Source organism: Kryptolebias marmoratus, linkage group LG18 (assembly GCF_001649575.2).
Source record: "Kryptolebias marmoratus isolate JLee-2015 linkage group LG18, ASM164957v2, whole genome shotgun sequence".
NCBI lineage: Eukaryota > Metazoa > Chordata > Actinopteri > Cyprinodontiformes > Rivulidae > Kryptolebias > Kryptolebias marmoratus.
In genome coordinates, this window is record NC_051447.1 from 17201354 (window position 1) to 17222304 (window position 20951).

General features: G+C 38.8%; 1 protein-coding gene across 4 annotated transcripts in view; it reads left to right on the plus strand.

Annotated features, from left to right (window-relative positions):
- Nucleotides 1-20951, plus strand: part of cerk (ceramide kinase) — a 48933-nt gene that overhangs the window by 14496 nt on the left and 13486 nt on the right. For all 4 annotated transcript variants that reach the window (XM_037981309.1, XM_037981308.1, XM_037981310.1 and 1 more), the window contains 7 exons: nucleotides 2402-2524; nucleotides 3993-4115; nucleotides 7581-7706; nucleotides 8339-8405; nucleotides 9548-9693; nucleotides 19283-19357; nucleotides 19554-19706. In XM_037981309.1, the coding sequence (XP_037837237.1) occupies nucleotides 2402-2524; nucleotides 3993-4115; nucleotides 7581-7706; nucleotides 8339-8405; nucleotides 9548-9693; nucleotides 19283-19357; nucleotides 19554-19706 (813 nt within the window). The remainder of the gene's footprint in view (nucleotides 1-2401; nucleotides 2525-3992; nucleotides 4116-7580; nucleotides 7707-8338; nucleotides 8406-9547; nucleotides 9694-19282; nucleotides 19358-19553; nucleotides 19707-20951) is intronic.

Consider the following 20951-nt stretch of genomic DNA (forward strand, 5'->3'; position numbering starts at 1 on the left):
ATCTGTTTCAGTGACTTGCCAATATTTTTACAAAAGATAAATATAAAAATATAAATAGGTTGTAACAGAAATGGCATACTTTATTGAAAACAGACTAACTTGACCTAAATCTTAAGTCTATTATATAATATTTTCTTGCTTCTTGCACAGTCTGTTAAAAATATTCTGGCTTCGGAGCAAATTTTATTGACTCGTGCCTGAGAACGTTATTTGTTTGTGTTGCTAATTTACATTTTATAAGCAAATAAACATTAAAAAAGTGATCTAACTTAACTCGTTTTTTTAGACCTCTTCACAAAAACAGGATGTTTGCTGCTTGTTTTACAAGACATTGATTGGATTTTTGATCTCCTGTTGATCTGAGGTGAGGACTGCATATATGAGACGGTGAAAAGAATAAATAAATAAAACGTGCTCCTTGCCAACATTAGCTCCTATTAAGCCTGACATTCAGGGATCACTAAGGTTTTGTTTGCATGTTTTGGTTTAAATGTACAATAAATTAGACCAGCTCCTAATATATTTCCATTCAACAACAGTAATCAATTTGATCGAGCACTGGAGCGTATTTTCTTCCCTAAAATAAAACCATTACCCATGTAAGTTTTAGTCTTATCTGTCAAAAGGTGAACATGGATGGATATAAAGTTATTCACGCCAGCATGGCACATCATCTTTGTTTGAGAAAGAAATTAAATTTTATTCCCTCTGACTCCCGGGAGAAAAGCAGCATGTCGTGCCTCCCTCCCATCCATTTCAGCTAAATAAATTTGTGAAAGACTCGAAGGCCTGTATGTGAGAGGTCAGTTCAAATCGTTACGAGTTAAATGTACAAAAATAGGATTTTTGAATTGGTTCTGTTTGTAGCCACTTTGATTGAATTTCAGGATTTCTCTTTTTAAGCATTGAGCTGCCGTCATTATTTTTAATTGTTTGGTTGAATTTATCTGCTTTTCTCATGTTTCATTTGATAATGAAACCATTAGCTCTAATTTTTCCTACATGAAAGACCTGAAAATGACTAATATACCTACAGTTACTTTGCTCCAATGCTGCCTTTTCAACATGGTGGGAACGTCCAGATTTAAATTCTTTGATGCGTCGCAGCAGCTTTTAATGCCGGCTGATCCGCCGCTACCAGGAGGTACCAGGTTTCTCTGCGATTGACAAATTCCATTACTGACCAAACTACTAAAACCCAAGGATTTTTTTTTTTTTTAAATCCCCCGGAGGTTTTAAACAGCCAGCCTGAATCCCATTCTCGTGGGAAAACTGAAGAATAAGACACGTTCCCTGTAAACGTTCCCCGGATCTCCTGGGATTTAACCATGTTCGGTTCTGTCTGTTAGAGGAAGCCCCGGCTGCTCCTCCAAGTTCACTGTAAGACAAAGTTTTACAGCCGAACGGATGAAGGTTTTACTTGTTCAGTTACTCATGTAGAAAAAGGAAAATTACTGGTTTACACGCAGATCTGTGATTATGTGAGCTGGATAACACGATTGTCCAAAGAGGCAAAAAAAGTCCTTAAAGTGAGCAAACGCTTTTTATTGTTGATTTGCAATTTCTGCCATTTTTTTATTTCTCCGTTTGCAAACTTTTCTGCATCATTTTAGATCTCAACTGTCCTTTTTACCTGTAATAAACAAAAAGCTAAGCTTTATTTATCTACGACAGCCTTTTAAGGGCACTCAGTCGAAAAAATAATTGTTTTTGTGATTCAGACCCAACATTAAAATGTTGAGAAAAAGTTAAGTCAAAATGATCTTTAAAAGTTTAATTAAATATTTTGAGATTAAAATACTAATTAAAACAAATCTAAAGAGGTGTAAGGCCACTCAGAAAAAAATCTTTTTTGTTTGTTGGTTTGTTAAAATATGTAGTTTATTGGCAGAAAGAGTCATTTTTCACATTTGAAGTCACAGTGACTGATTTGCTTAATTTGTTCTTATTGTACCCGAGGGTTATAACTTTCACCGTGTTTAACTAAAATAACACACAATATTTTAGTTGAAGCAGTCAGACGTGCAGCTTATTCCTGCTGCAGGAAAACTCACAGAACTTGTTTCAATCCTTCACAATAAAAGTCTCAAAGCATTAACTTGTAAATACTCATATTGTTTTTGTAGTCCTCTATTTCCTGCTTTTGTTTTACTGAAAAACAATGATGGAAGCTATTTTCATAAACCTACTGTATGTGTTTGTGACTTTTAATGTAGTTACTGCTATATATTTATTGCTTTTTTATATAAATATTGTACATTTTCTTTAAAAAAGGTTCATTATTTTTGTGTTTGTTTGCTTTTTACAACTTAGATCAACTTTGCTGTTAAAAAGCTTCAAGCTTTTGTCATTGTGCAATAAATTTGACTAAATTTTAATGTCTTTTTTTGTGTTTTTTTAGCAAACAGCCATACTGTTCAGGTGTGCGACATTGTTGCTGTCCGCACGGCAGAAGACGAGGATGACACACAAACCGAGAAAAAGACGAAGCAGCGCTCCCAGATGGACCAGTACGCTTTCACAGGTACAAAAATTACACCTATATTCTGCACACCATGAGCTAGGGAATACGGTTTTACAATAAATTGCCAAGGGGCCTTTTTGCCTTTTTGGTTCAGTTATATTTTGGGGATGTGTCTGTGGTTCAGCTTTGCGTCTAAAATCTACCCAGACATCTGCAGAAGCTCCTCAGTTAGAAACAAATTGTATTAACAGGGGAGTCCCTCATGGTTTCAGCTCACGAGGTCTCAGCGTGTCAGCTACACTGGGGCCAATTCTCCGCTTGGAGCCATCAGATTAGATGCAAACAAGATTGGAATTTACATTATTTATCAGATAGATATGGAAAAGTTGGCCTACTAATGCCGGCTTGTACATTAGTGAGTGTGTGTTTGACATGACGGCGCTGCAGAGGCCCGGATTTAAAGGCACGTCCCGTCATGTACGCTCTGATTATGTAACCCGTTACGGGAGGCGCCTCCTATGCCTCCGTCGGGGATTTGAACTGAAGCTCCTCCATGAAAAGTTAACTTTTTCATCTGATGAAAAGAAATGCTTAGTGGGATAATTTGAGTTTGAAATGCTTGCTGAGTGGATCTGCTGTCAAAGTGCTTAGTGAGGGAGTTTCTTCCGCTCAATGTAAATATTTCAGTTATGTTCTCAGTAGTGCTTCACTTCCTCCTCTTTCCCTTCATTTCTGACTCTTATTAAAATATCTGATTGACCCACTTGGTTAAAACTGGGGGTCACGTTCAGGGCAAGGCTGAACTGTAGCAAAACTCAGTTTGGTCATTTTAGATCATGTTGTACGGCAGGATATGGGAATTTGTCTGCAACTGCCTGCTGCTGAAAGTGAAGGTGATAATGTTTGCCTGTTAGCAAAATATTTCATGAACAACTAGATGTATTTGAATGCAACTTCCAGGAAGTATTCATATGTATGTCTTCAACTGATTAACTTTTGGAGTCAGACCAATTCTAGATGGTTGCCAGAGCCAATTGAACTTAAAAATAAACAAAAAAAATGTCTACAATTCAGCCAGTTTAACAGATATTATGCTAAAACTTGTTGTAGTAGTAGCTGAGAGTTACAACACATACAAGTGCTACTCATTGCACAAGAGCTTTGCTTAAAACTGTTTATTGACAAATCATCTCACGAGCCACTGGACAGATTGGATATAACATTTGGTGTCAGCCTGATTTAAGATGTCTGCCACAGTTACCAGAATTAGCTGACACTTCTTGTGACATTGCACGTTATTTTCAAGGTTTGACCAAAACAACTAGAACGCCGTCATTTCTCAACACAAGATGATCTTTGTCTAAAACTTTGCCATAAAAGGCATCGCTGCCTTTAACTGTTTGTTATCAGCAGATAAGGAGTTCTCTGGTTTGAGAGGTAACGTAGACTTTTCTTTCGCTCCCCGTAGAAAAGCTGCAAGGTATTTGTTGCTCGGCATTTACGGCGCTCTGTTTTCGTTTCCTTCCAGTTTCCTTCGTGAGGAAGACCCGTCAGCACCAGTGGTGGTGCAGCGACGTCACCTTTCACTGCGCCGACCAGGAGCTGTGTGAGCAGTGGGTCCGAGCCACAAACGAGCAGCTGTCATCACTCAGTATGTGCTCGCTAATGTCCTCCTCCATCTGATAGAGTGTGAACTTTGATCCATGAGTCATAAATGATGGAACACGGCTGAGCGTTTGTGCCAAGACATAGTTAAGCTTCACCCAGCATAGATAGGAACAAATTAACTCTAAGGTAAAGATTATGCAACAGTGTACATCTGACTTTTACACATGAACAGCTTCTGAGTAATTTAACTGATTGTGTTTATGTCATATACTTATCTGTAAAAACACTCAAATGTAAATTGCTGAAGTCTCTTTTGAAAGGACAAAGACAGCAACAGGGAGTTAATTTAGATTCTGAGCTGCTCAGAGAAATCCATTGAACATTTATTGAATTTCCTTGAAAAAAAAAAAAAAAGCCAAACTTTTAAGCAAAGATCATGTGAGATATTAAAGGTAACTTTGCTGCTACCACATCAAATTTTACCTCATTGTCTGTAAATCTGACAGAGTTGAAGCCATATCTGCGTTTGCTAAAGTCAGTTAACTGTGGCAGCCATCTTGAATCAAGTTGACTCTAAAAGTAAATGAGTTGTAGATGTTCATCCAGTTATTAAAATCCGTCCAGTGGTTCATGAGATATTTTGCTGTCAGACAGATAAACACAAGCACACACACGGGCCCTAATTCAGAAGTCCAGCTCTACTCCGCTCTACACAGCTCGATAAAGAATACATCGCGTTTCCACCGGCCAGTTTGGTCGGTAGCAGAGGAACGCCTCCTCATGTTGCGGGGGGAAGGGCGCTACGAAAACTTGGCACAAGTTGTGTAAACAACGGAAGCGCTATGGACAACGTTCGCCCTGTGTTGTTGCTGTTTTTTAAACTTATAGGGATTCTCCTGAGACTTCAGGAAGAAATGCTCTGGATTCCGACCGTTCGCTCTTTATGCTAGCATCTGGTCGCACCCACGACCAATGAGTGAACAGGAGCTAAGCTTGCGCCGCCCACCCAGCTGGCCCTACTCCGAAACAGGGACCAAAGAAGCAGGGACCAGCCTCGAAAAAATGCCGGTGGAAACGCGCGCAAAGCGAGCTGAGTGGAGTGCAGCCGGTACCTTTAGAGCACGTGGAAAAGGGGCAATAGTGTCAAGTGATAACAGCACCATTCAAACCTTCACCTAAACTTCTACCTGAATAACTCGCAACAACTAATCATTTTATCCTCATTTGATACTAAAACTGAAAACTTCGATGCTCTGAGGATCCACCTACAGCTCCTTTCTTTACGATAATGAAACAAAACAGTAGCTCCAGTATGAGACTTAGTTGGTGATAGTTTCTCCTCTGATAAAAGCTGACATTTTGTGCATTTTGTGAACCCAGACTGATGTAACACAACAATTCAATAGGTTAAACATGTAGAAAAGTGACACTTTAATTTGCTTTCATCCATTCTCGTTGCACATTTCTCACACTATTATGTACCGTCACTGCGATATGACATGTTGTTCTTTGAACAATACATGGTAACTTATAAAATAAAATAACAAATATTACATGTACACTTTGACTTTTCCATCTATTTCAGACATTTACTGAGAAATGTTGAGGAACGTTAACACTAAAATGTCTAAAGACCCAAGGTTGTCTCCTTAATAGACTATAAAAACATTATTTTTATGGATCTGATGTGTATAAAAGGGATTATTACTGTAAATTTTCTAAGTAATCTTTTGGGAAAGTTTAAACTCTGCTTATCATGTTGACGTGAACATCAGGGAGGGGCAAAAATCAAATAGAAAATCTCAGTTCTCACGTGCTTATCTCCTTTTAAAGGTACTTTTTTCAGTCATTTTGGCTGTTTCTGTAGGTAAACACAATGTTTGCTTACAAAGATTTCATTTAAGGACACGCTGAAACGGCAACTTGTGCTACTGAGGATAAAATGAAAGTTTTCAAGACATAAAAACTGACAAAAGGCGAGGGACAGAAGATAAAGACCGCACCTGAGGCAATGAACTGGGGAGGAAGTGAAACAAGAGAACGGGTTTTAAAGACGGGGAAATCAGGAGAAATGGGCACAGGTGAGTAATGAGGATCGTAGACAGGTGGAGATGGGCGTGACAGGAAAGCAGGAGCAGACTGAGGGCAGGTGGGTAATGAAAAACAAAGACAAGAACTAAACCAAAAACCCAGAAGACAAATACAAAAATCCCTAAAAACAAGACAAAGCAAAAAGCAAAAACCAAACTCATGAACTCATTACAAATATAACAAATTATTTACTTTAGTGTCAGTGATGGACAAGCATGCAGCAAGAAGGAACATTACAACATTCTGTTAGTCCTCAAATCTCTATGGTTCCGGTGTGTATTTGTGGCCAAATTTCAAGTTAAAACTGATTGATTTATGAATCACAATGACTTCAGATTGCATTAAAACTAGGGCTGCACGATTCCAAAACTAATGTTGAGTACTGCGCTGACGATATTTGCAGTAAACTCACATTTACCTCATTCCTCTACTTATAGTCTGTCATTAAAATGTTCACTTTGTATGTGTTTTTCTTTAGCAGAACTAATATCTTGCATGCCAATATTGCAATACAATATACTGTGCAGCTTTACATAAAACTATATATATATATATATATATATGAAGCTATTAGCAAAGACAAATCTGCAGTTCAAATCTGTGCCACAGCAGCAGAGCAAAAGAACATTTGGTGGTGTGAATATAGACAGAATTTCAGCAGACACTGAATCCCTCATATTTGCAAATCTACTATTTTTTTTGTCTTTTTAAAACCTGATCCCTTGCAATAATATATTGTATGGCTATTAATATCAGTTTAACATAATGTTTTATTTCTAATTGAGTGGAAAACAGAACGATTCACACTCTGGGATTAATATGCTTGCAAAGTTATCCCGTGTTTGGTTTTTAGTGCGTCTCAAACATGCAGAAATAAGACTTCAAGGCGGGTTTAATCCATCTGAAATGGTCCCCCTGCTCCTATTTTGCTTGGCAAGATTAATCAGCTGGAGAAAATTGACCACATTCATTGTGAAGATGAAGTCTGTGTGTCTTTAATAGTGCAAGTCTCCTCCACAGAACACCTCTACATCACCCACTGACAACCCATTTATGTAATCTAATGGAGCTTTTGTCTTATTGCCAAACAATATGGAGCCCTTTTTGCTCATTTAACATTTGATCCAATCCAATTTCTTCAGTGTTTTTGTCTCAAATCCAGTCTTCTAGAACAGCACTAAACAAGCCATTTAGTATTCTCCCTTGCAGCACGCTGTAGGTTTATCACCAAATGATGCAGTGCCTCTGGTTTGCTTCATACTCCTTTCACAGTTAGCGGACACGCCATTTATTTATCAAGCGGCATGTTTTGAGCACAGGACAGGTTGAATGTGTCTTTACTTAATTAAAATCCAATCAAGCTCATGTCAAAACAAAATAAAACTAACATTTTCTCCGACTATCCTTCACTTCGCAGCCAACCGACCCAAGAGCCTGCTGGTGTACATCAATCCATACGGAGGAAAGCAGCGCGGGGAGCGTATTTACGAGCAGAAGGTGGCTCCGGTGTTCCGGCGAGCCGGCATCTTTACGGACGTGATTGGTGGGTCTCTATCAGTGGCATTCCACAACATTTAAATAAAAAATGAGTCTCGCCGGCCGCCGTATAGATCTCTGCTGCCACCGCGGCCTCTCGCAGGGACCGAGGAGCCTCGCTAGGATATGATTTTGCTTATGGCTGCATTAATCACACCACCACCTTAATGGAAGCTGTGATACTTGATAAGCTTGGATATCCAAACACATCTATTATTCAATAAGTGTTTTGCTACTGCAACACAGAGTCTGGAGTATTGATGGTCCATCGGAGTGAGCACTATTCACTCCGGGGTTCCTATAGCTGCTTTGAATTGCAATGATTATATCTGGGCCTGTATTATACGGCTGCTAAACAGATTTACTGTTGAAATGCTGTTTTTGTTTTGTCTGTCTCAGGGTTCATTTTGTTAATATACAGTACAATAGCTGAATTAGGCCGTTTGTGCCTCTGTGCCTTGGCGTTTTCCGAACATTAATCAGCTCGGTGGTGAACAAAAGTGCACTGCTTTTCCTGCGTTTTGTATATTAAAATGCCCATAATAGCTCACTTGCTCTACCAGTCGACACAAAAAAAAGTTCAGTGATTTTGTTTGCCTTTTATTGCACTAACGTTTGGCGTTTAATTGGTTTCTGCAGTTACAGAGCGGGCTAATCATGCCAGAGACCACTTGAAAACGGAGGCCAATCTAGACAAATATGATGGGTGAGTGCTTCACAAAGGCAGCTGCTGCTTGCAGGATTTGAACATTGATTCTTTGCCGTGTTGTTTTGCTGACTCTTGTCTTTTCAGGATTTAATAAAGCTGAGGAGAAGCCTTTTAAAGATCTGTTGTTCTGTAATCTGTGTTAGGTCAATTAATAATTACTGATGCTTAGTAACAAGCATTTAAGATCCCAAACATTGACCCGCCTTCTGTTTTTAATTAATTTCCTTGCAGATACATCTAGTCTTGAATTTTTCTTTTGCCTGTTTTTGCCTTTATCTGCGTGCGTTACCAAAACATCTCATGAACCGCTGGATGTATTTAATGAAACTTGAGTAATCTACAACTGATTAACTTTCAGAGTCGAGTTCAAGGTGGCTGCCACAGCTAATTGACATTAGCCAACAGAAAAAATGGCTACATTTCAGTCAAGGTTATGGATATTAAGCTAAAATTTGATGGAGTAGCTGAGTCATTCACAACACGTACATGAGATTGTGTTTAACATTAATTTCCAGGTTTGACCAAAGTCATTTCTTAACATAAGAGGATCGAAGCTAAAACTTCTGGCATGAAAGGCAGCGGGCGATATGCATTCCTCCATGTGATGCTAGGCCTGTAAACACTTAATACCAACATTTAAATACATTAAAAGTGACAAATCGCTGACATGCATCAAAGTTACTGTTTTTTTAGCTCAAATTGTAAATTGTTTGAGCAAATTAAGAAGCCAAGTAAGCTAAAAGCCTCCCCTGAGTGCCATGTTATTTCAGCTTCTATTCATTTTATGTTTGTTACACCAAAAGCAGGGTTAGAGTCCATTATGTTTTTATTCTATAGTACATGTAATATATTAAAGATGCATTTCAGTGGGTTTTAAGTTCGACTCAGGAAGCTGTAATGCCTGGTGGCACAGCGTGATATTCTTATTTATTGTAGGGTTTCACAGCTGCCCCGTTTCATTATTGTCAAAGTTTTCTTGCTATGTAGTCATTTTTTTTCTTCAGGATTTTGTGCCTTGTACACATGTTCATGTAACTCAACTCATTACGTGACAACCAGCAGGGAACTGCGCTCAGAGGTGAATCAGAAGGAAAAACTTGTGACAAATCCAAGTTGCTCATTTCCTTTCGTCTCTCCAGGGTGGTGTGTGTGGGTGGAGACGGGATGTTCAGCGAGCTCCTGCATGGGTTGGTTACCAGGACCCAAACCGACCACGATGTGGACCAAAACCAGTCGGATGCTGAGCTGGTGCCGTGTTCTTTACGCATCGGGATCATTCCTGCAGGTGGGCTTTGGCAGTTGTAATGCATGAAACTATTTCGGAGGTTTAAAGACAACTTTTGTCAGTAATTTCCTGGTATTTGCAGGCTTTCTGACACACCTTATGACAATTTGTTCCAGTACCTGGAGAAACCCAACACATGCACAGGCAGAACATGCAAATTCCATGCAGATAGGTCACAGCCGAGTCTTGAATCTGCAACCATTTTGCTGTGAGGCGACCACTATTATGCTCTCCTTATTACTTTTAACTTTAATGTGTTGAATCAAACTTACATTGAATGACATTGTGTGTTGTTGCATCGGTTTTCGCTGCACAGGTGTCTTTAAATTGTAGATTAAATATAATTGGTTGGTAAGGTAGCATCTTTCTGGGCTGTGACTGTCGGACACGAGTGGGAGACTCAAACATGACTCAATACTGCAAGAAACTACACAAATCTTTTGTTTCTTAAGAAGGATTTGAGACACTAATACTACTGCTGAATATTTTGGGAAAAGATTTTTTTGGAACATGTTAAAAATTCAAGCAACAGAGCTGCGAGCCTCTGCTACTCACAAAGAAATTGATAATCCCCACAAATGTCGCAAGACATTTTGGCAACTCCCTCACAAATGCTGTTTCCTAACTAGTTACAGCCCAGTAACTGCGCTCTATGATGATACCTATACATATCAGAGTAAATCACTCACTCGCATTGCTGTAACTCCTAATTTATGGTCTATTGTCTAGTTTCAGTGTGCAGTAGTGGGACCTGTGTGATGGAAATGTCAGTACTTGTGCATAAGGGTCCTTCAGATCTGATGTTTACGTTCAAGCTAAGATTTTGTGATTATGTGGACCAGCAAGACAAATGCAACAATAAAACTCTCACTCCAAATGTGATGCCAAAGACACAAAGACTAGGAGTTAAATAAGGACTGAAGGAAAACAAACAGCAAGAGCACTTCTTGTTATTTAAACATGGACAATAATGACTCAAGGACCACAAGGATTTAAAAAGTGCTTCAAATTCCTGTGGAGCAATCCGTCAAACTTGTTTTCTTCTTTTAAAGATAATTACTGAGAAATCAGTACATGGCTCCAAGCTTAGCGGGCTGAACCGTAGACCCATGAGTTGGACGCTGTGGTGCACATGATCCGATAGAATCAATTTGAGCACGTGCAAACTAGGGATAGCAAACAAGCGGAAAATTTGCGGTAAATTTTCAAAAACTTTCCATGTGAAGTTAAAATGGAGAATTTTGGAAATATTCCAAATGAAAAACTTTCTCTCAATCCATCTGAAACACACTGCAGAGACCAACCGATCCAGTGCTTATATTTTAAATTTCCTTTCTGATGTTTTTACTCAGACTGCGTTGGAACATAGGTTTCAGCTTATTTGCTTTACTTTTAGTACCTTATGTATATAACATTATGTATATAACATTTCCATTCATTTGTACAGGTGCCTGAAGAAAACAAAGCTGTTTGCACATTCATCCCTGCTGCATTTCCTGTTTTACAGGTTTCAAGCTAAAACAATAACAAAAAAAAAAAGATTTCAGCACAACCAGTACTGTGATGTCAGTTTTTTGCATGCTAGCAAAACATTTGCATGAAACTTGCAAAAGTCCTAAAAGCTTCCACTTCCTTTAGCTGCTGCTTGTCTCCTCCTCCCTGAGCTGGATAAACTGCAGCTGCAAAAATGTGCTACTCATTGTTATTTTGTATCAAACCTAATTCGTAAAAACTGATAAAAGTAGAACCATTTCAACTTTTTACATCTGAACTAACACTGAAGTAGCAACTCCTACAAAAATAATAATGTATCAACGTTATATTTCAGCATACATTATTTGCCTATTATGCAATTTTAGGATCTTTTTGTTTTTTTTTCCTGGATTTAACATGAAAGACTTTTCTTCCACAGCTACATCCTTGATTTTACATTCAATCTTAAAAGAACTGTACATCTGTTCCTTCCAGCAGCAGCCTTTGTAAAACACATTATTCTTGCTTAAAACATTAACGTTTGCCTCAAAGACACAAGTTTCACTTATTCCCTGAAGAGAATAAGTCTTCCTTTTTTGGTCCTGCCTCACAGAAAACCACAGATAAATGCATCACGTCCTTATTAGTTCTGTCAAAATTGTTGTGCCTTCACTGCAGGAGGAGCTTTTTGTGCTGCAAATATAGACCAGTTGTTTTTGTTGGTTATGGTTAAGAGTCTGGAATAACCATTTTGTTTACCTCAAACTGTGAGGAACTGATGCATGGTTGCTTTGTTATGTTGGGTGTCACCATGGGCCAGCAAGAGGGTCAATTTCTCCAAATGCCATGAATGGAAACGTTGGGGTAACATTTTGAAATCACTGTAAATTTAATTGGGATGACGTGTGGAGAGCAATTTGTGGCTATCCTGAGCACAGTGTGATGTTTGTAAGTGATTTGATTAAAAAAACAAAAAGAAAAAATCAGGACAAGGACTGTTATGATTGATTAGATAAACACAGCTGGAATGTTTGATTCATTTTACAAACTAAATATCAATTAAGATCTTACTTAGGTGTGTAGATTTTGGGGGCATTTCGGTATAGATTAAAGTACCTTAGGTCACTGAAAATTCGAGGCAACTCAGGCAGGTTTTTTTGGGCAGATTCTTCAACACGTTTTAAAAAACCGTTGGTATACTGCTTCAAGGTCTAAAAGGAAATTTTAAAAGAGCTTTAGTCAGCTCACATCATGATATGCATTTTTAAAAAGGCCAGGGCCAAACATTCCTCAAAACTTCAACTCAGAAGAAGTTGTTGTAAAAAAAAAATGTAAAAAAAAAACAAAGAAAAAAAGAAATAACTGTACAGCGCAAAAACTGCAGACGTTTGTCTCAACTAAGTCAAGAAAATCAATGCTTACGAACAATAATCATGCAACTAATGAATAAATTAATGTCAGCATCAAAATTAATGTTATTCAGGCCACAGCCCATTTTCACATGTTCCTAATCTTATTTTCTAAACAGCACTCAGAGTCACGGTTTATCAGGTGTGCCACACAACAGGAGGCAGGATATAATCATCATCATTTGTTTATTGACACAATCTCAAAAGTTATTGTGAATTTATTAGACAATGACGGCTTCAGTCCTTACCAACTGAAGGTTTAGTTCAGTGGTCTCCAATCCTGGTCCTCTTTGGGCCACCATCCTCCATGTTTTACTTATTCCTCTGCTCCAACACGCCTGGTTTGAATCAATGGGTGATTAACAGGCTTCTGCAGAACACGAAGAGGTGATTTAACCTCTGAGTCAGGTGTGTTGGAGCAGAGAAACAAGGAAAACATGCAGGATAGTGGCCCTTGAGGACCAGGATTGGACACCCCTGATGTATACAGATAAACTCATCTGACACAGCTGCCTGTATAAAAAGTGGGCAGGGATGTCAGGAAAATCATTAATCTTTTTTAGTGAGTGGCAGGCAGACATTCTGCAAATAAACTGTGAAATAGTTCAATAAATCTAGTAATGGAAGCTGTAATGAGACCAAGGGAAGTTCCAAACCTCTCTGTCGGGGGGGGGNNGGCGGCATTCCTTGGTCCAAATTAAAAACCAAGGGCAAAAATTTGAATTCATCATAAACATAAGAGGCTGCAGCTATAATCAAGAAAGCACAAAATATCACTTATTCATTTACAGTAAAAATGTAATAATTTATCTCCGTTTCCTTTGTGCCTGCTTTGTTTGTAGTGGTGGGTAAATTTAGATTGTTCAGCGATTGTGAAGCAATAAAAAGGCATATTGCTCACATCTGCTAAACTGGATGGGTTTATTTGCAACAACAGCTTTTTCGAGTAGAATGCTGAGATGGAGCAGATAGCAAGTGCAAATGATGCATTAAAAAAATGGGGCAAAAAACCTGTGCAAGCGTAATGACAACAGGCTTCAATATCGAATATTTTCTTGTGTATTTGACAAACTTTGATTTTGTAGAAATTATAAGTCATTAAAGCTTTGCCTAGAACTAACATTATTGAACTTTGAAATTTTTCACAAATTTCTCCAAATTATTAATTTTTGTTTTCAACACAACCAAAGAAAAAAAACTAGCTGTTTTTTTTTTGAGAAGTTTTAACTATGTTCAGAATGCTTCTTCTGTTTTAATGTCATTAACGCTGATGACATTGCCACCTACTGGCATATCATGGGTATTACCGCATTTTTGTTGGAATATCTGCTTATTTAATAATAATAAAATAATAATAATAATAAAAAATTTATTCGAACATGATACAAGTATAAAAAGAAGATANATCATTCATTCCATATATTAATCTCCAATCATAGGCCAAAAACTCAGCTTCTAGAGCTTTTAATGTCTCTTCAGACGTAACCCGTCTGTAATGCGTCTCTATTTTTTGATCGTCTTTTTTGCCCTTACAGTCATAGACTATGAATACTGGTAAGTGATCAGTTATATCATTCATTAATAATCCACTGATTAAATTATGTTCCAGAACATTTGTAAAAATATTATCAATTAAGGTAGCGCAGTGCGATGTAATGCGACTGGGCCTGGTGATTTTAGGATACAGGCTTAGACTGAACATGGTGTTAATAAATTCTTCAGTCATTCTATGTTTGTTTGGATTAAGAAGGTCAATGTTGAAATCCCCACAAAAAAATGTTATTTTTTGACTAATTGTTAAAAAATGTTCTTCTATCCAGTTGTTGAGTACTTCAATATTTGATCCAGGGGTTCTATAAATGCAACTAACTAAGACATTTTTCTTTTTTTCCACGATTATTTCTATAGTCACACATTCAAACATGTTGTCCATGACAGTTGACATTGTTTCAATCAGCTTATAATTAATCTTCTTATCAACAAATAAAGCTACTCCTCCTCCATTTTTGTTTTCTCTGTTCTTACAAACCATTTCGTAACCATTGATTTCAAAGTCTATGTCCTTGTCATTAATGAGCCAAGTTTCTGATAAGGCAATAATATTGAAGGTCTGTGAAAGTTGCTGAAGGTACTGTTTGATGCTGTCAAAATTTGCATGAAGGCTTCTACTATTAAAGTGAATTATTGACAGCTTTTGTTCTGTTTTAATCCTATTGTTGAACTGATCATCGCTGTAATAGTGACAACTGTCATTAATGACATTATAGAAGTTGTTATCAGGATCAATGTCATTTTCAAAATCTTGCTGATGATAGTTTCTGTGTTGGAATACAGGTAGCTCTATATCCTCGTAGGCCGCAATCTGTTGCATGTTTGTCTTTCAGAGGTGGACGTCAGCTGTGTCTGGTTGTCTGTCATACATTGTTAGATTATATAGGGGTACTAGTGCGAGGATGGGTGATCAACTTATCATAACGTAAGTAAGCAATGTCCCCTCTTTGACGTGCTGCTTTAAAGTCCGGCATTAGTTCCGCCCTCCTTTTCCTTACTGCCTCCGTGAAGTCTTCATTAATGAAAATCTTAGATCCCTTAAGTGCCTTTTCAAGAAGTGTTTTGTGCCGTAGTAAAAAGAAACTGTCACAAGTGGAGCCATAAATTCATTTATGTTCCTGAGGAATCACGCAGCAAAAATATCTTTTTGGAGCAAAACTAAAAAGCACAGATTTCATAGCTGAAGTGATAAGGATGATCTTACTGGTGAGACATTTTTAGGGGAAATGCAGATAAAAACCAGAGCTGCTCAGCTGAGGATTGTGACAGTTCTCTCCTCTGAGTATGTCAACAGGCTACAGAGCTCGAGTAACTTAAGGGGAATAAAACATCAAGCATCTGAGGGCTGAACATCATGTGCACCAGTTGTACTCTTTCAAAGGGACTTGGCTTGTACAGAGTAGCTTTAGAAGAATAAAACTGTGGCTTAATGTCACCATTATTACATCCAGCATGGAGAAAGAAAAAACAGGCATTGCAGGGCTGTCGGCAGCAAAGTGTTCAGATGTGATTATGAAGCTCAGAGGAAGCAAAGGCCAGATAAGTGATATTCATAGAAAGCTCAAGATGGCAAAAGAGGGAGCTCATCTTCTGACTTATCTGTCTGTCCGTCTCTGAATGACAGGCTCAGGCCTCCCCTGTCACGCTTCTGTGATCCAGCTCAAAACATTACTAGTTAGATTTCTCTCTCTTCCCTCCACTCTCACTCCGTCTTTTATCAGCGGCAGTAGCTCCATATTACCACTTGAAGATGATCAAAGTTGGGCAGATAGGTTTAAAATTACTCCATGAGGGCGCAGAGAGCGAGAGATAGAGCCTTATTACCTCTCAAGTTGAAAGATTTAATATCAAACTCAACATTTCTCACAAGGCGGGGAATGCCTCTTATCCTTCATTTGTTGGCTGAAGAGCGCTGATTAGAGCCCAGAGCCAAGGGCGACGAGATTAGTTAACTTCATGACTGCAGTCTCTCTCATAAAATCATTCAGCTAAGTTTGGCTTTCGTGGTTGCAGCTTTGAAAGACACCTAATTTTGCATGTCACCAAACCTTTCATGTCACAAGTAACTACTACTTTGTTAAGACTAGCAAAAACCTATTGTACTGGTCCTTATTGCAGAGAAACTGCAGAAAAAGTTCCCATTTATTAAACATTTGCATAGAATAAATGGAGTATGTTATGTTTCTTTGACTTTCTCTTGGGAAATTGGAAATGTAGCATATAAAAGGCGCAGCTGAAATCTCATGAGGATGCTTTGGGAGTTTGTTTGTAGCCAAGCAGCAACTTGGTACAGGGATTTTTTTTTAAATATACAGGTAATAAAAGAAACATGAGCTTTTTCTTGAAAAGGTTTTAGTTCCACTACTAAAAGTTCAGAAGATATTCCTTCCCAGTTACATTGCCAATATTTTCCATCAACATTTATCCGTTTCTAAGACCCTCTTCACACTGAATGACAACTCTGCTACAAATTTAAAAAAAATTGAACCAAAGAAAAAGAAAAAAATCAGCAGCAATGTTGATGGTTTTTGCAGGATCTTCAGACACATTAAGAACGCAGTGGGCTCCTAATTATGCATGATAGAGCATAATAGCTCCATGATGGTTTTGAGGATGCTCCAAACCACTGTAATGGTTGTGGTGGTTCATTATTATAGTCACAGCATGTTGTATCCATGATGTGGGGCCCACATGCAACCATGTAGCCTGATCATCGAGAATTTAAAGCAGGACAGGCCACACTGGCCTCATGCCTAATTTACAGCTAAATCATGACCATACCATGCTCGTGATGCTCTCAGTAGTTACTGCTGTGCTTTCACAATGTGGCTGCAATGTGCCAATATATACCAAGCCACGCTCAAGGCTGAATCATACTGATGCACATCACATGGACTGTGCAAAATGCAAAAACTTTATACCCACTTCCGACTTGAGGCACCTCATTGCAGTTCTCCTCCTAAACAGTCAGCACCACTACTAAAAACAAAAATAAATACTGATACGCAGCAGAAAAGCCCAAAGAAGAAGAGTCTTTCTTAGGAAGTATGATCTTCATACAGAAATGTAACTCCTCAGTTGAGACAAAACTTTCAAGCTGATGAATTATCTGCAGTTATTGGACCTTTTTGGCATTTGCTTAGTTGTTTGGATAGTTTAGAAACAAACTAAATAACATTTTGCCCCGCTGCTCTCCTTTCGTTTACAACTCGCTGCAGTACGAAACAAGTTACAAGAATTTGAACGTCTCGACAGGCTCAAATGACAAAAGTTCTCACAGCTGGTGCTGTGACATCAGGAGAACATCGCAGGGACACAGAAAACCTATTTGGTGAGCATTAGGAGTCTAGCATACACATGTCAAACTCAAGGCCCGCGGGCCAGATCTGGCCCTCTGTAACATTTCATCCGGCCCTCTAGTCTGGTTCAGATCGAGTCTCTGATTCTTATTTTGCTTAAAAAAAACTGAGCTTAATTAGTGAAGTTTTCTCTGACAGTGACTTAGAAGCCAACAATATATAGTTTTAATTTCTGTATGATCAGGTTTTTGTCTGTTTTAATGTTTAAAAATTCATTTAAAAGCTGAGTGAGGTGTAAGAAATGACTGCTAATGATGTGCTTTTTGAAGTTTGATCTATTTGTCTGTGTTCATTAAAGTCTGTTTGCTCTAAATTCTGTATAATCTGTAACTGGGAAAAGGTAATTGATATTTCTATATGAATGATTTGACATAATACATCTAAAACCAATTAATTTATGTAGTTTTTTAATAAATATTGATCGTGATTGGCCCTTGGCTAGAACCAAATTTTTAATTTTGGCCCCCTTGCATCACTAGCAGCATCACGGTTGCCTTGACATTGAAGGAGGTTTTCCAAATTTGCTGCAGTCCAACCAACATTTAAATTAGTTGTGTAGGTTGTGATGCATTTCAGAGGGCTGTCGTTCAGTGCGAAGGAGGCCTAACAAGCACTGCGTGTCTGTTTTTATCTCTCCATCTGCTGCGTCTTTCTGTCTGTACAGTCTAAAAGCTAGGTACAGTGGCATTGGAGTCAGGATAATGTACCTTTCATGTCTCAGCGAGGCACATTATTATGCACTGCTGATATTCCTGCTGTGTATTTGACAGGGCTCCGCGGGGAATGTAGGGTCTTAAAAATGGATTTAAAAAGCTCAATCAGCTCCTCCAGCATGTAAAAAATTTTCCTGTTTGCCAGGTTAGACATCATGAAAACGTGTTCACAATTGTCGGAAGTAAACGGAAATCACTAAAGCGGTGTCATCTAAACAAGCATTAAGCGGTCTTAAAAGATTCTTCCAAGAACACACGAAATGACACAAGCTTCTGTATTCGGCCGACAAATACAGCATTATTGTGTTATCATCTGCCATCGTGTCTGTTTGCAGAATATCTCATGATCCACTGGACACATTTTAATTAAACTCTCCAAGTAATCATTGGGTGTACATCTACAACTCAACCTTTGGGGTTAACCTCATTCAAGATGGACACCACAGCTAATCAACATAAGCCAACACGAAAATGGCTTTAACTCAGTCAGTTTCACAGACGTTTAACTCAAATTATGTTTGTTTAGTAGGTGAGAGTCAAACCCAACACCTGCTCCAAATGCTAACAGTTTTTCCATTTAAACTTATATGCATTCCTTCAAGAAATGCTAGTTTTGTTTCTTCTGTGTTTATTATGATTGTTCACAAAGACCACAATGACATCTTTAGATCTGCAGACAGTGGATCCGTCCTACAGAGATGAAGGAAAACAGGAGAAATATGAATAATGGGAACTAAAACAGGTCAACTGGCCAAACCAGCCTTGATGTATACCAGGGGTCTCCAATCCTGGTCCTCTTTGGGCCACCATCCTGCATGTTTTACTTGTTCCTCTGCTGCAACACACCTGATCTGAATCAATGGGTGATTAACAGGCTTCTGCAGAACATGAAGAGGTGATTTAACCACTGAATCAGGTGTGTTGGAGCAGGGAAACAAGGAAAACATGCAGGATAGTGGCCCTCAAGGACCAGGATTGGAGACCCCTGATGTTTACAGATAAACCCATCTGACACAGCTGAACAATAACGTTCAGAGTCATATTGTTGCTAATATTTCTTCTTTTTGTGTCTTTTTACCAACAGGGTCAACTGATTGTGTCTGCTTTGCCACTGTGGGAACAAATGATCCCATTACCTCCGCCTTACACATCGTTGTGGGTGAGTGGAAGTCGTGAATAAGAAGTCCCAGCACGTCTTATCTCAGTTTTCGAACTTTCTGCATCTGACGTTCTTGTTGTGTGTGAAACAAAAGAGAACCTCTGAACGATCATTGCGGCAACCCGTTTTAGATTTATCTGTGCTGCAAACTGAAGTCACCAAGGGGGTAAGTTGTATCACTTGTGTGTCCTAACAGGTGATTCCCAGCCGATGGACGTATGTTCTGTTCACCAAAAAGATGTCTTCCTCAGATACTCCATCTCCCTGCTCGGGTATGGCTTCTATGGAGATTTACAGGCAGAGAGTGAAAGGAAGAGGTGGCTCGGTCCTGCCAGATATGACCTGTCAGGTACGTTGGCGAGCGTTTTCTAAACTTGTTGAAACAATAATGTGAATGCTGATGCTGAATTTTGTTTCTGTCAGCTAGCGTCCTGCATCCTTTAGCTTTAACAACTCAATTCCAGATTCAGCAAAGTCATTCAGCACTCGGCATTCGTACTGATTTTTTTCTCTAGTCATCTTTAGGGGTTACTGATCTCACATGGTTTTGTTTTATGACAGCGTAACTTTAGGTTTCCTCTGGATGCAGACTTTGGAGGATTAAACGTATAAATCTAACAGCCTCCGGCCTGTGGAAATCGGTGCTTCTGCTCCATCTCCACCGAGATCAACAGGCTCACCCAGCGAGACTACACATAAATACTTAAACTCATAAAGTGTTCTGAAAAATGCAAGATAGGAAATCAGACTTAAAAATAAAACCTGAGGCCAGCCGAGCAGAGGAGAATAATTCAGAGCCACACTTTAAAAGCATGTGTGAAAAAAAAAAATCAAAACATTAACTTAATCCTAGCTTCAAATTAAATAGGGTCACATTTTTTAAAGTGCTCAAGGATAAATCTTGCTAATTTACTTGTTTCTAAGTTATTTAAGTCTTCCACATTAACAAAGAAACAGAATTGATCCCAAAACACCCTGCGCAGCAAACTAATATTATTCAGTCTGTTTTATATCGAACTTTTCGTGCCAGCAGAATCACGACGAAACCCAAATTCTTTCTGGGTTTGTGTCCCCGTGTGGCATGACTGCATAACGGCTGCCCGCTGGCTGGTTTGGCACACTTCAGAAGAGGAGCAGCGCGTGTCTTTTATGTTTGAGAAATCAGTTAACCAATCAGAGCAGATTGTCTTACGGGGGCTCCAACAGTGAGCCCCAGCAGATCGCTGCAGATTCAAAGTTTTTAAAGCCATGAGTATGTCTTGGGTCAGGGGTAGGCAACCCTGGTCCTGGAGAGCCACCATCCTGCATGTTTTACTTGTTCCTCTGCTCCAACACGCCTGATTTGACTCAATGGGTGATTAACAGGCTTCTGCAGAACATGAAGAGGTGATTTAACCTCTGAATCAGGTGTGTTGGAGCATGGAAACAAGGAAAACATGCAGGATGCCTCTTAGTTACTGAAACACAAAACAGTAGCTCCGTGTCTGTAAAACTGACCGAGTTGGAGCCATGTTTCTGTTTGCTAAGGTTGATAAGCTGTGGCGACCACCTTAAACAGAGTTGACTTCAAAACTTTGAGTTTCATTAAAATCTG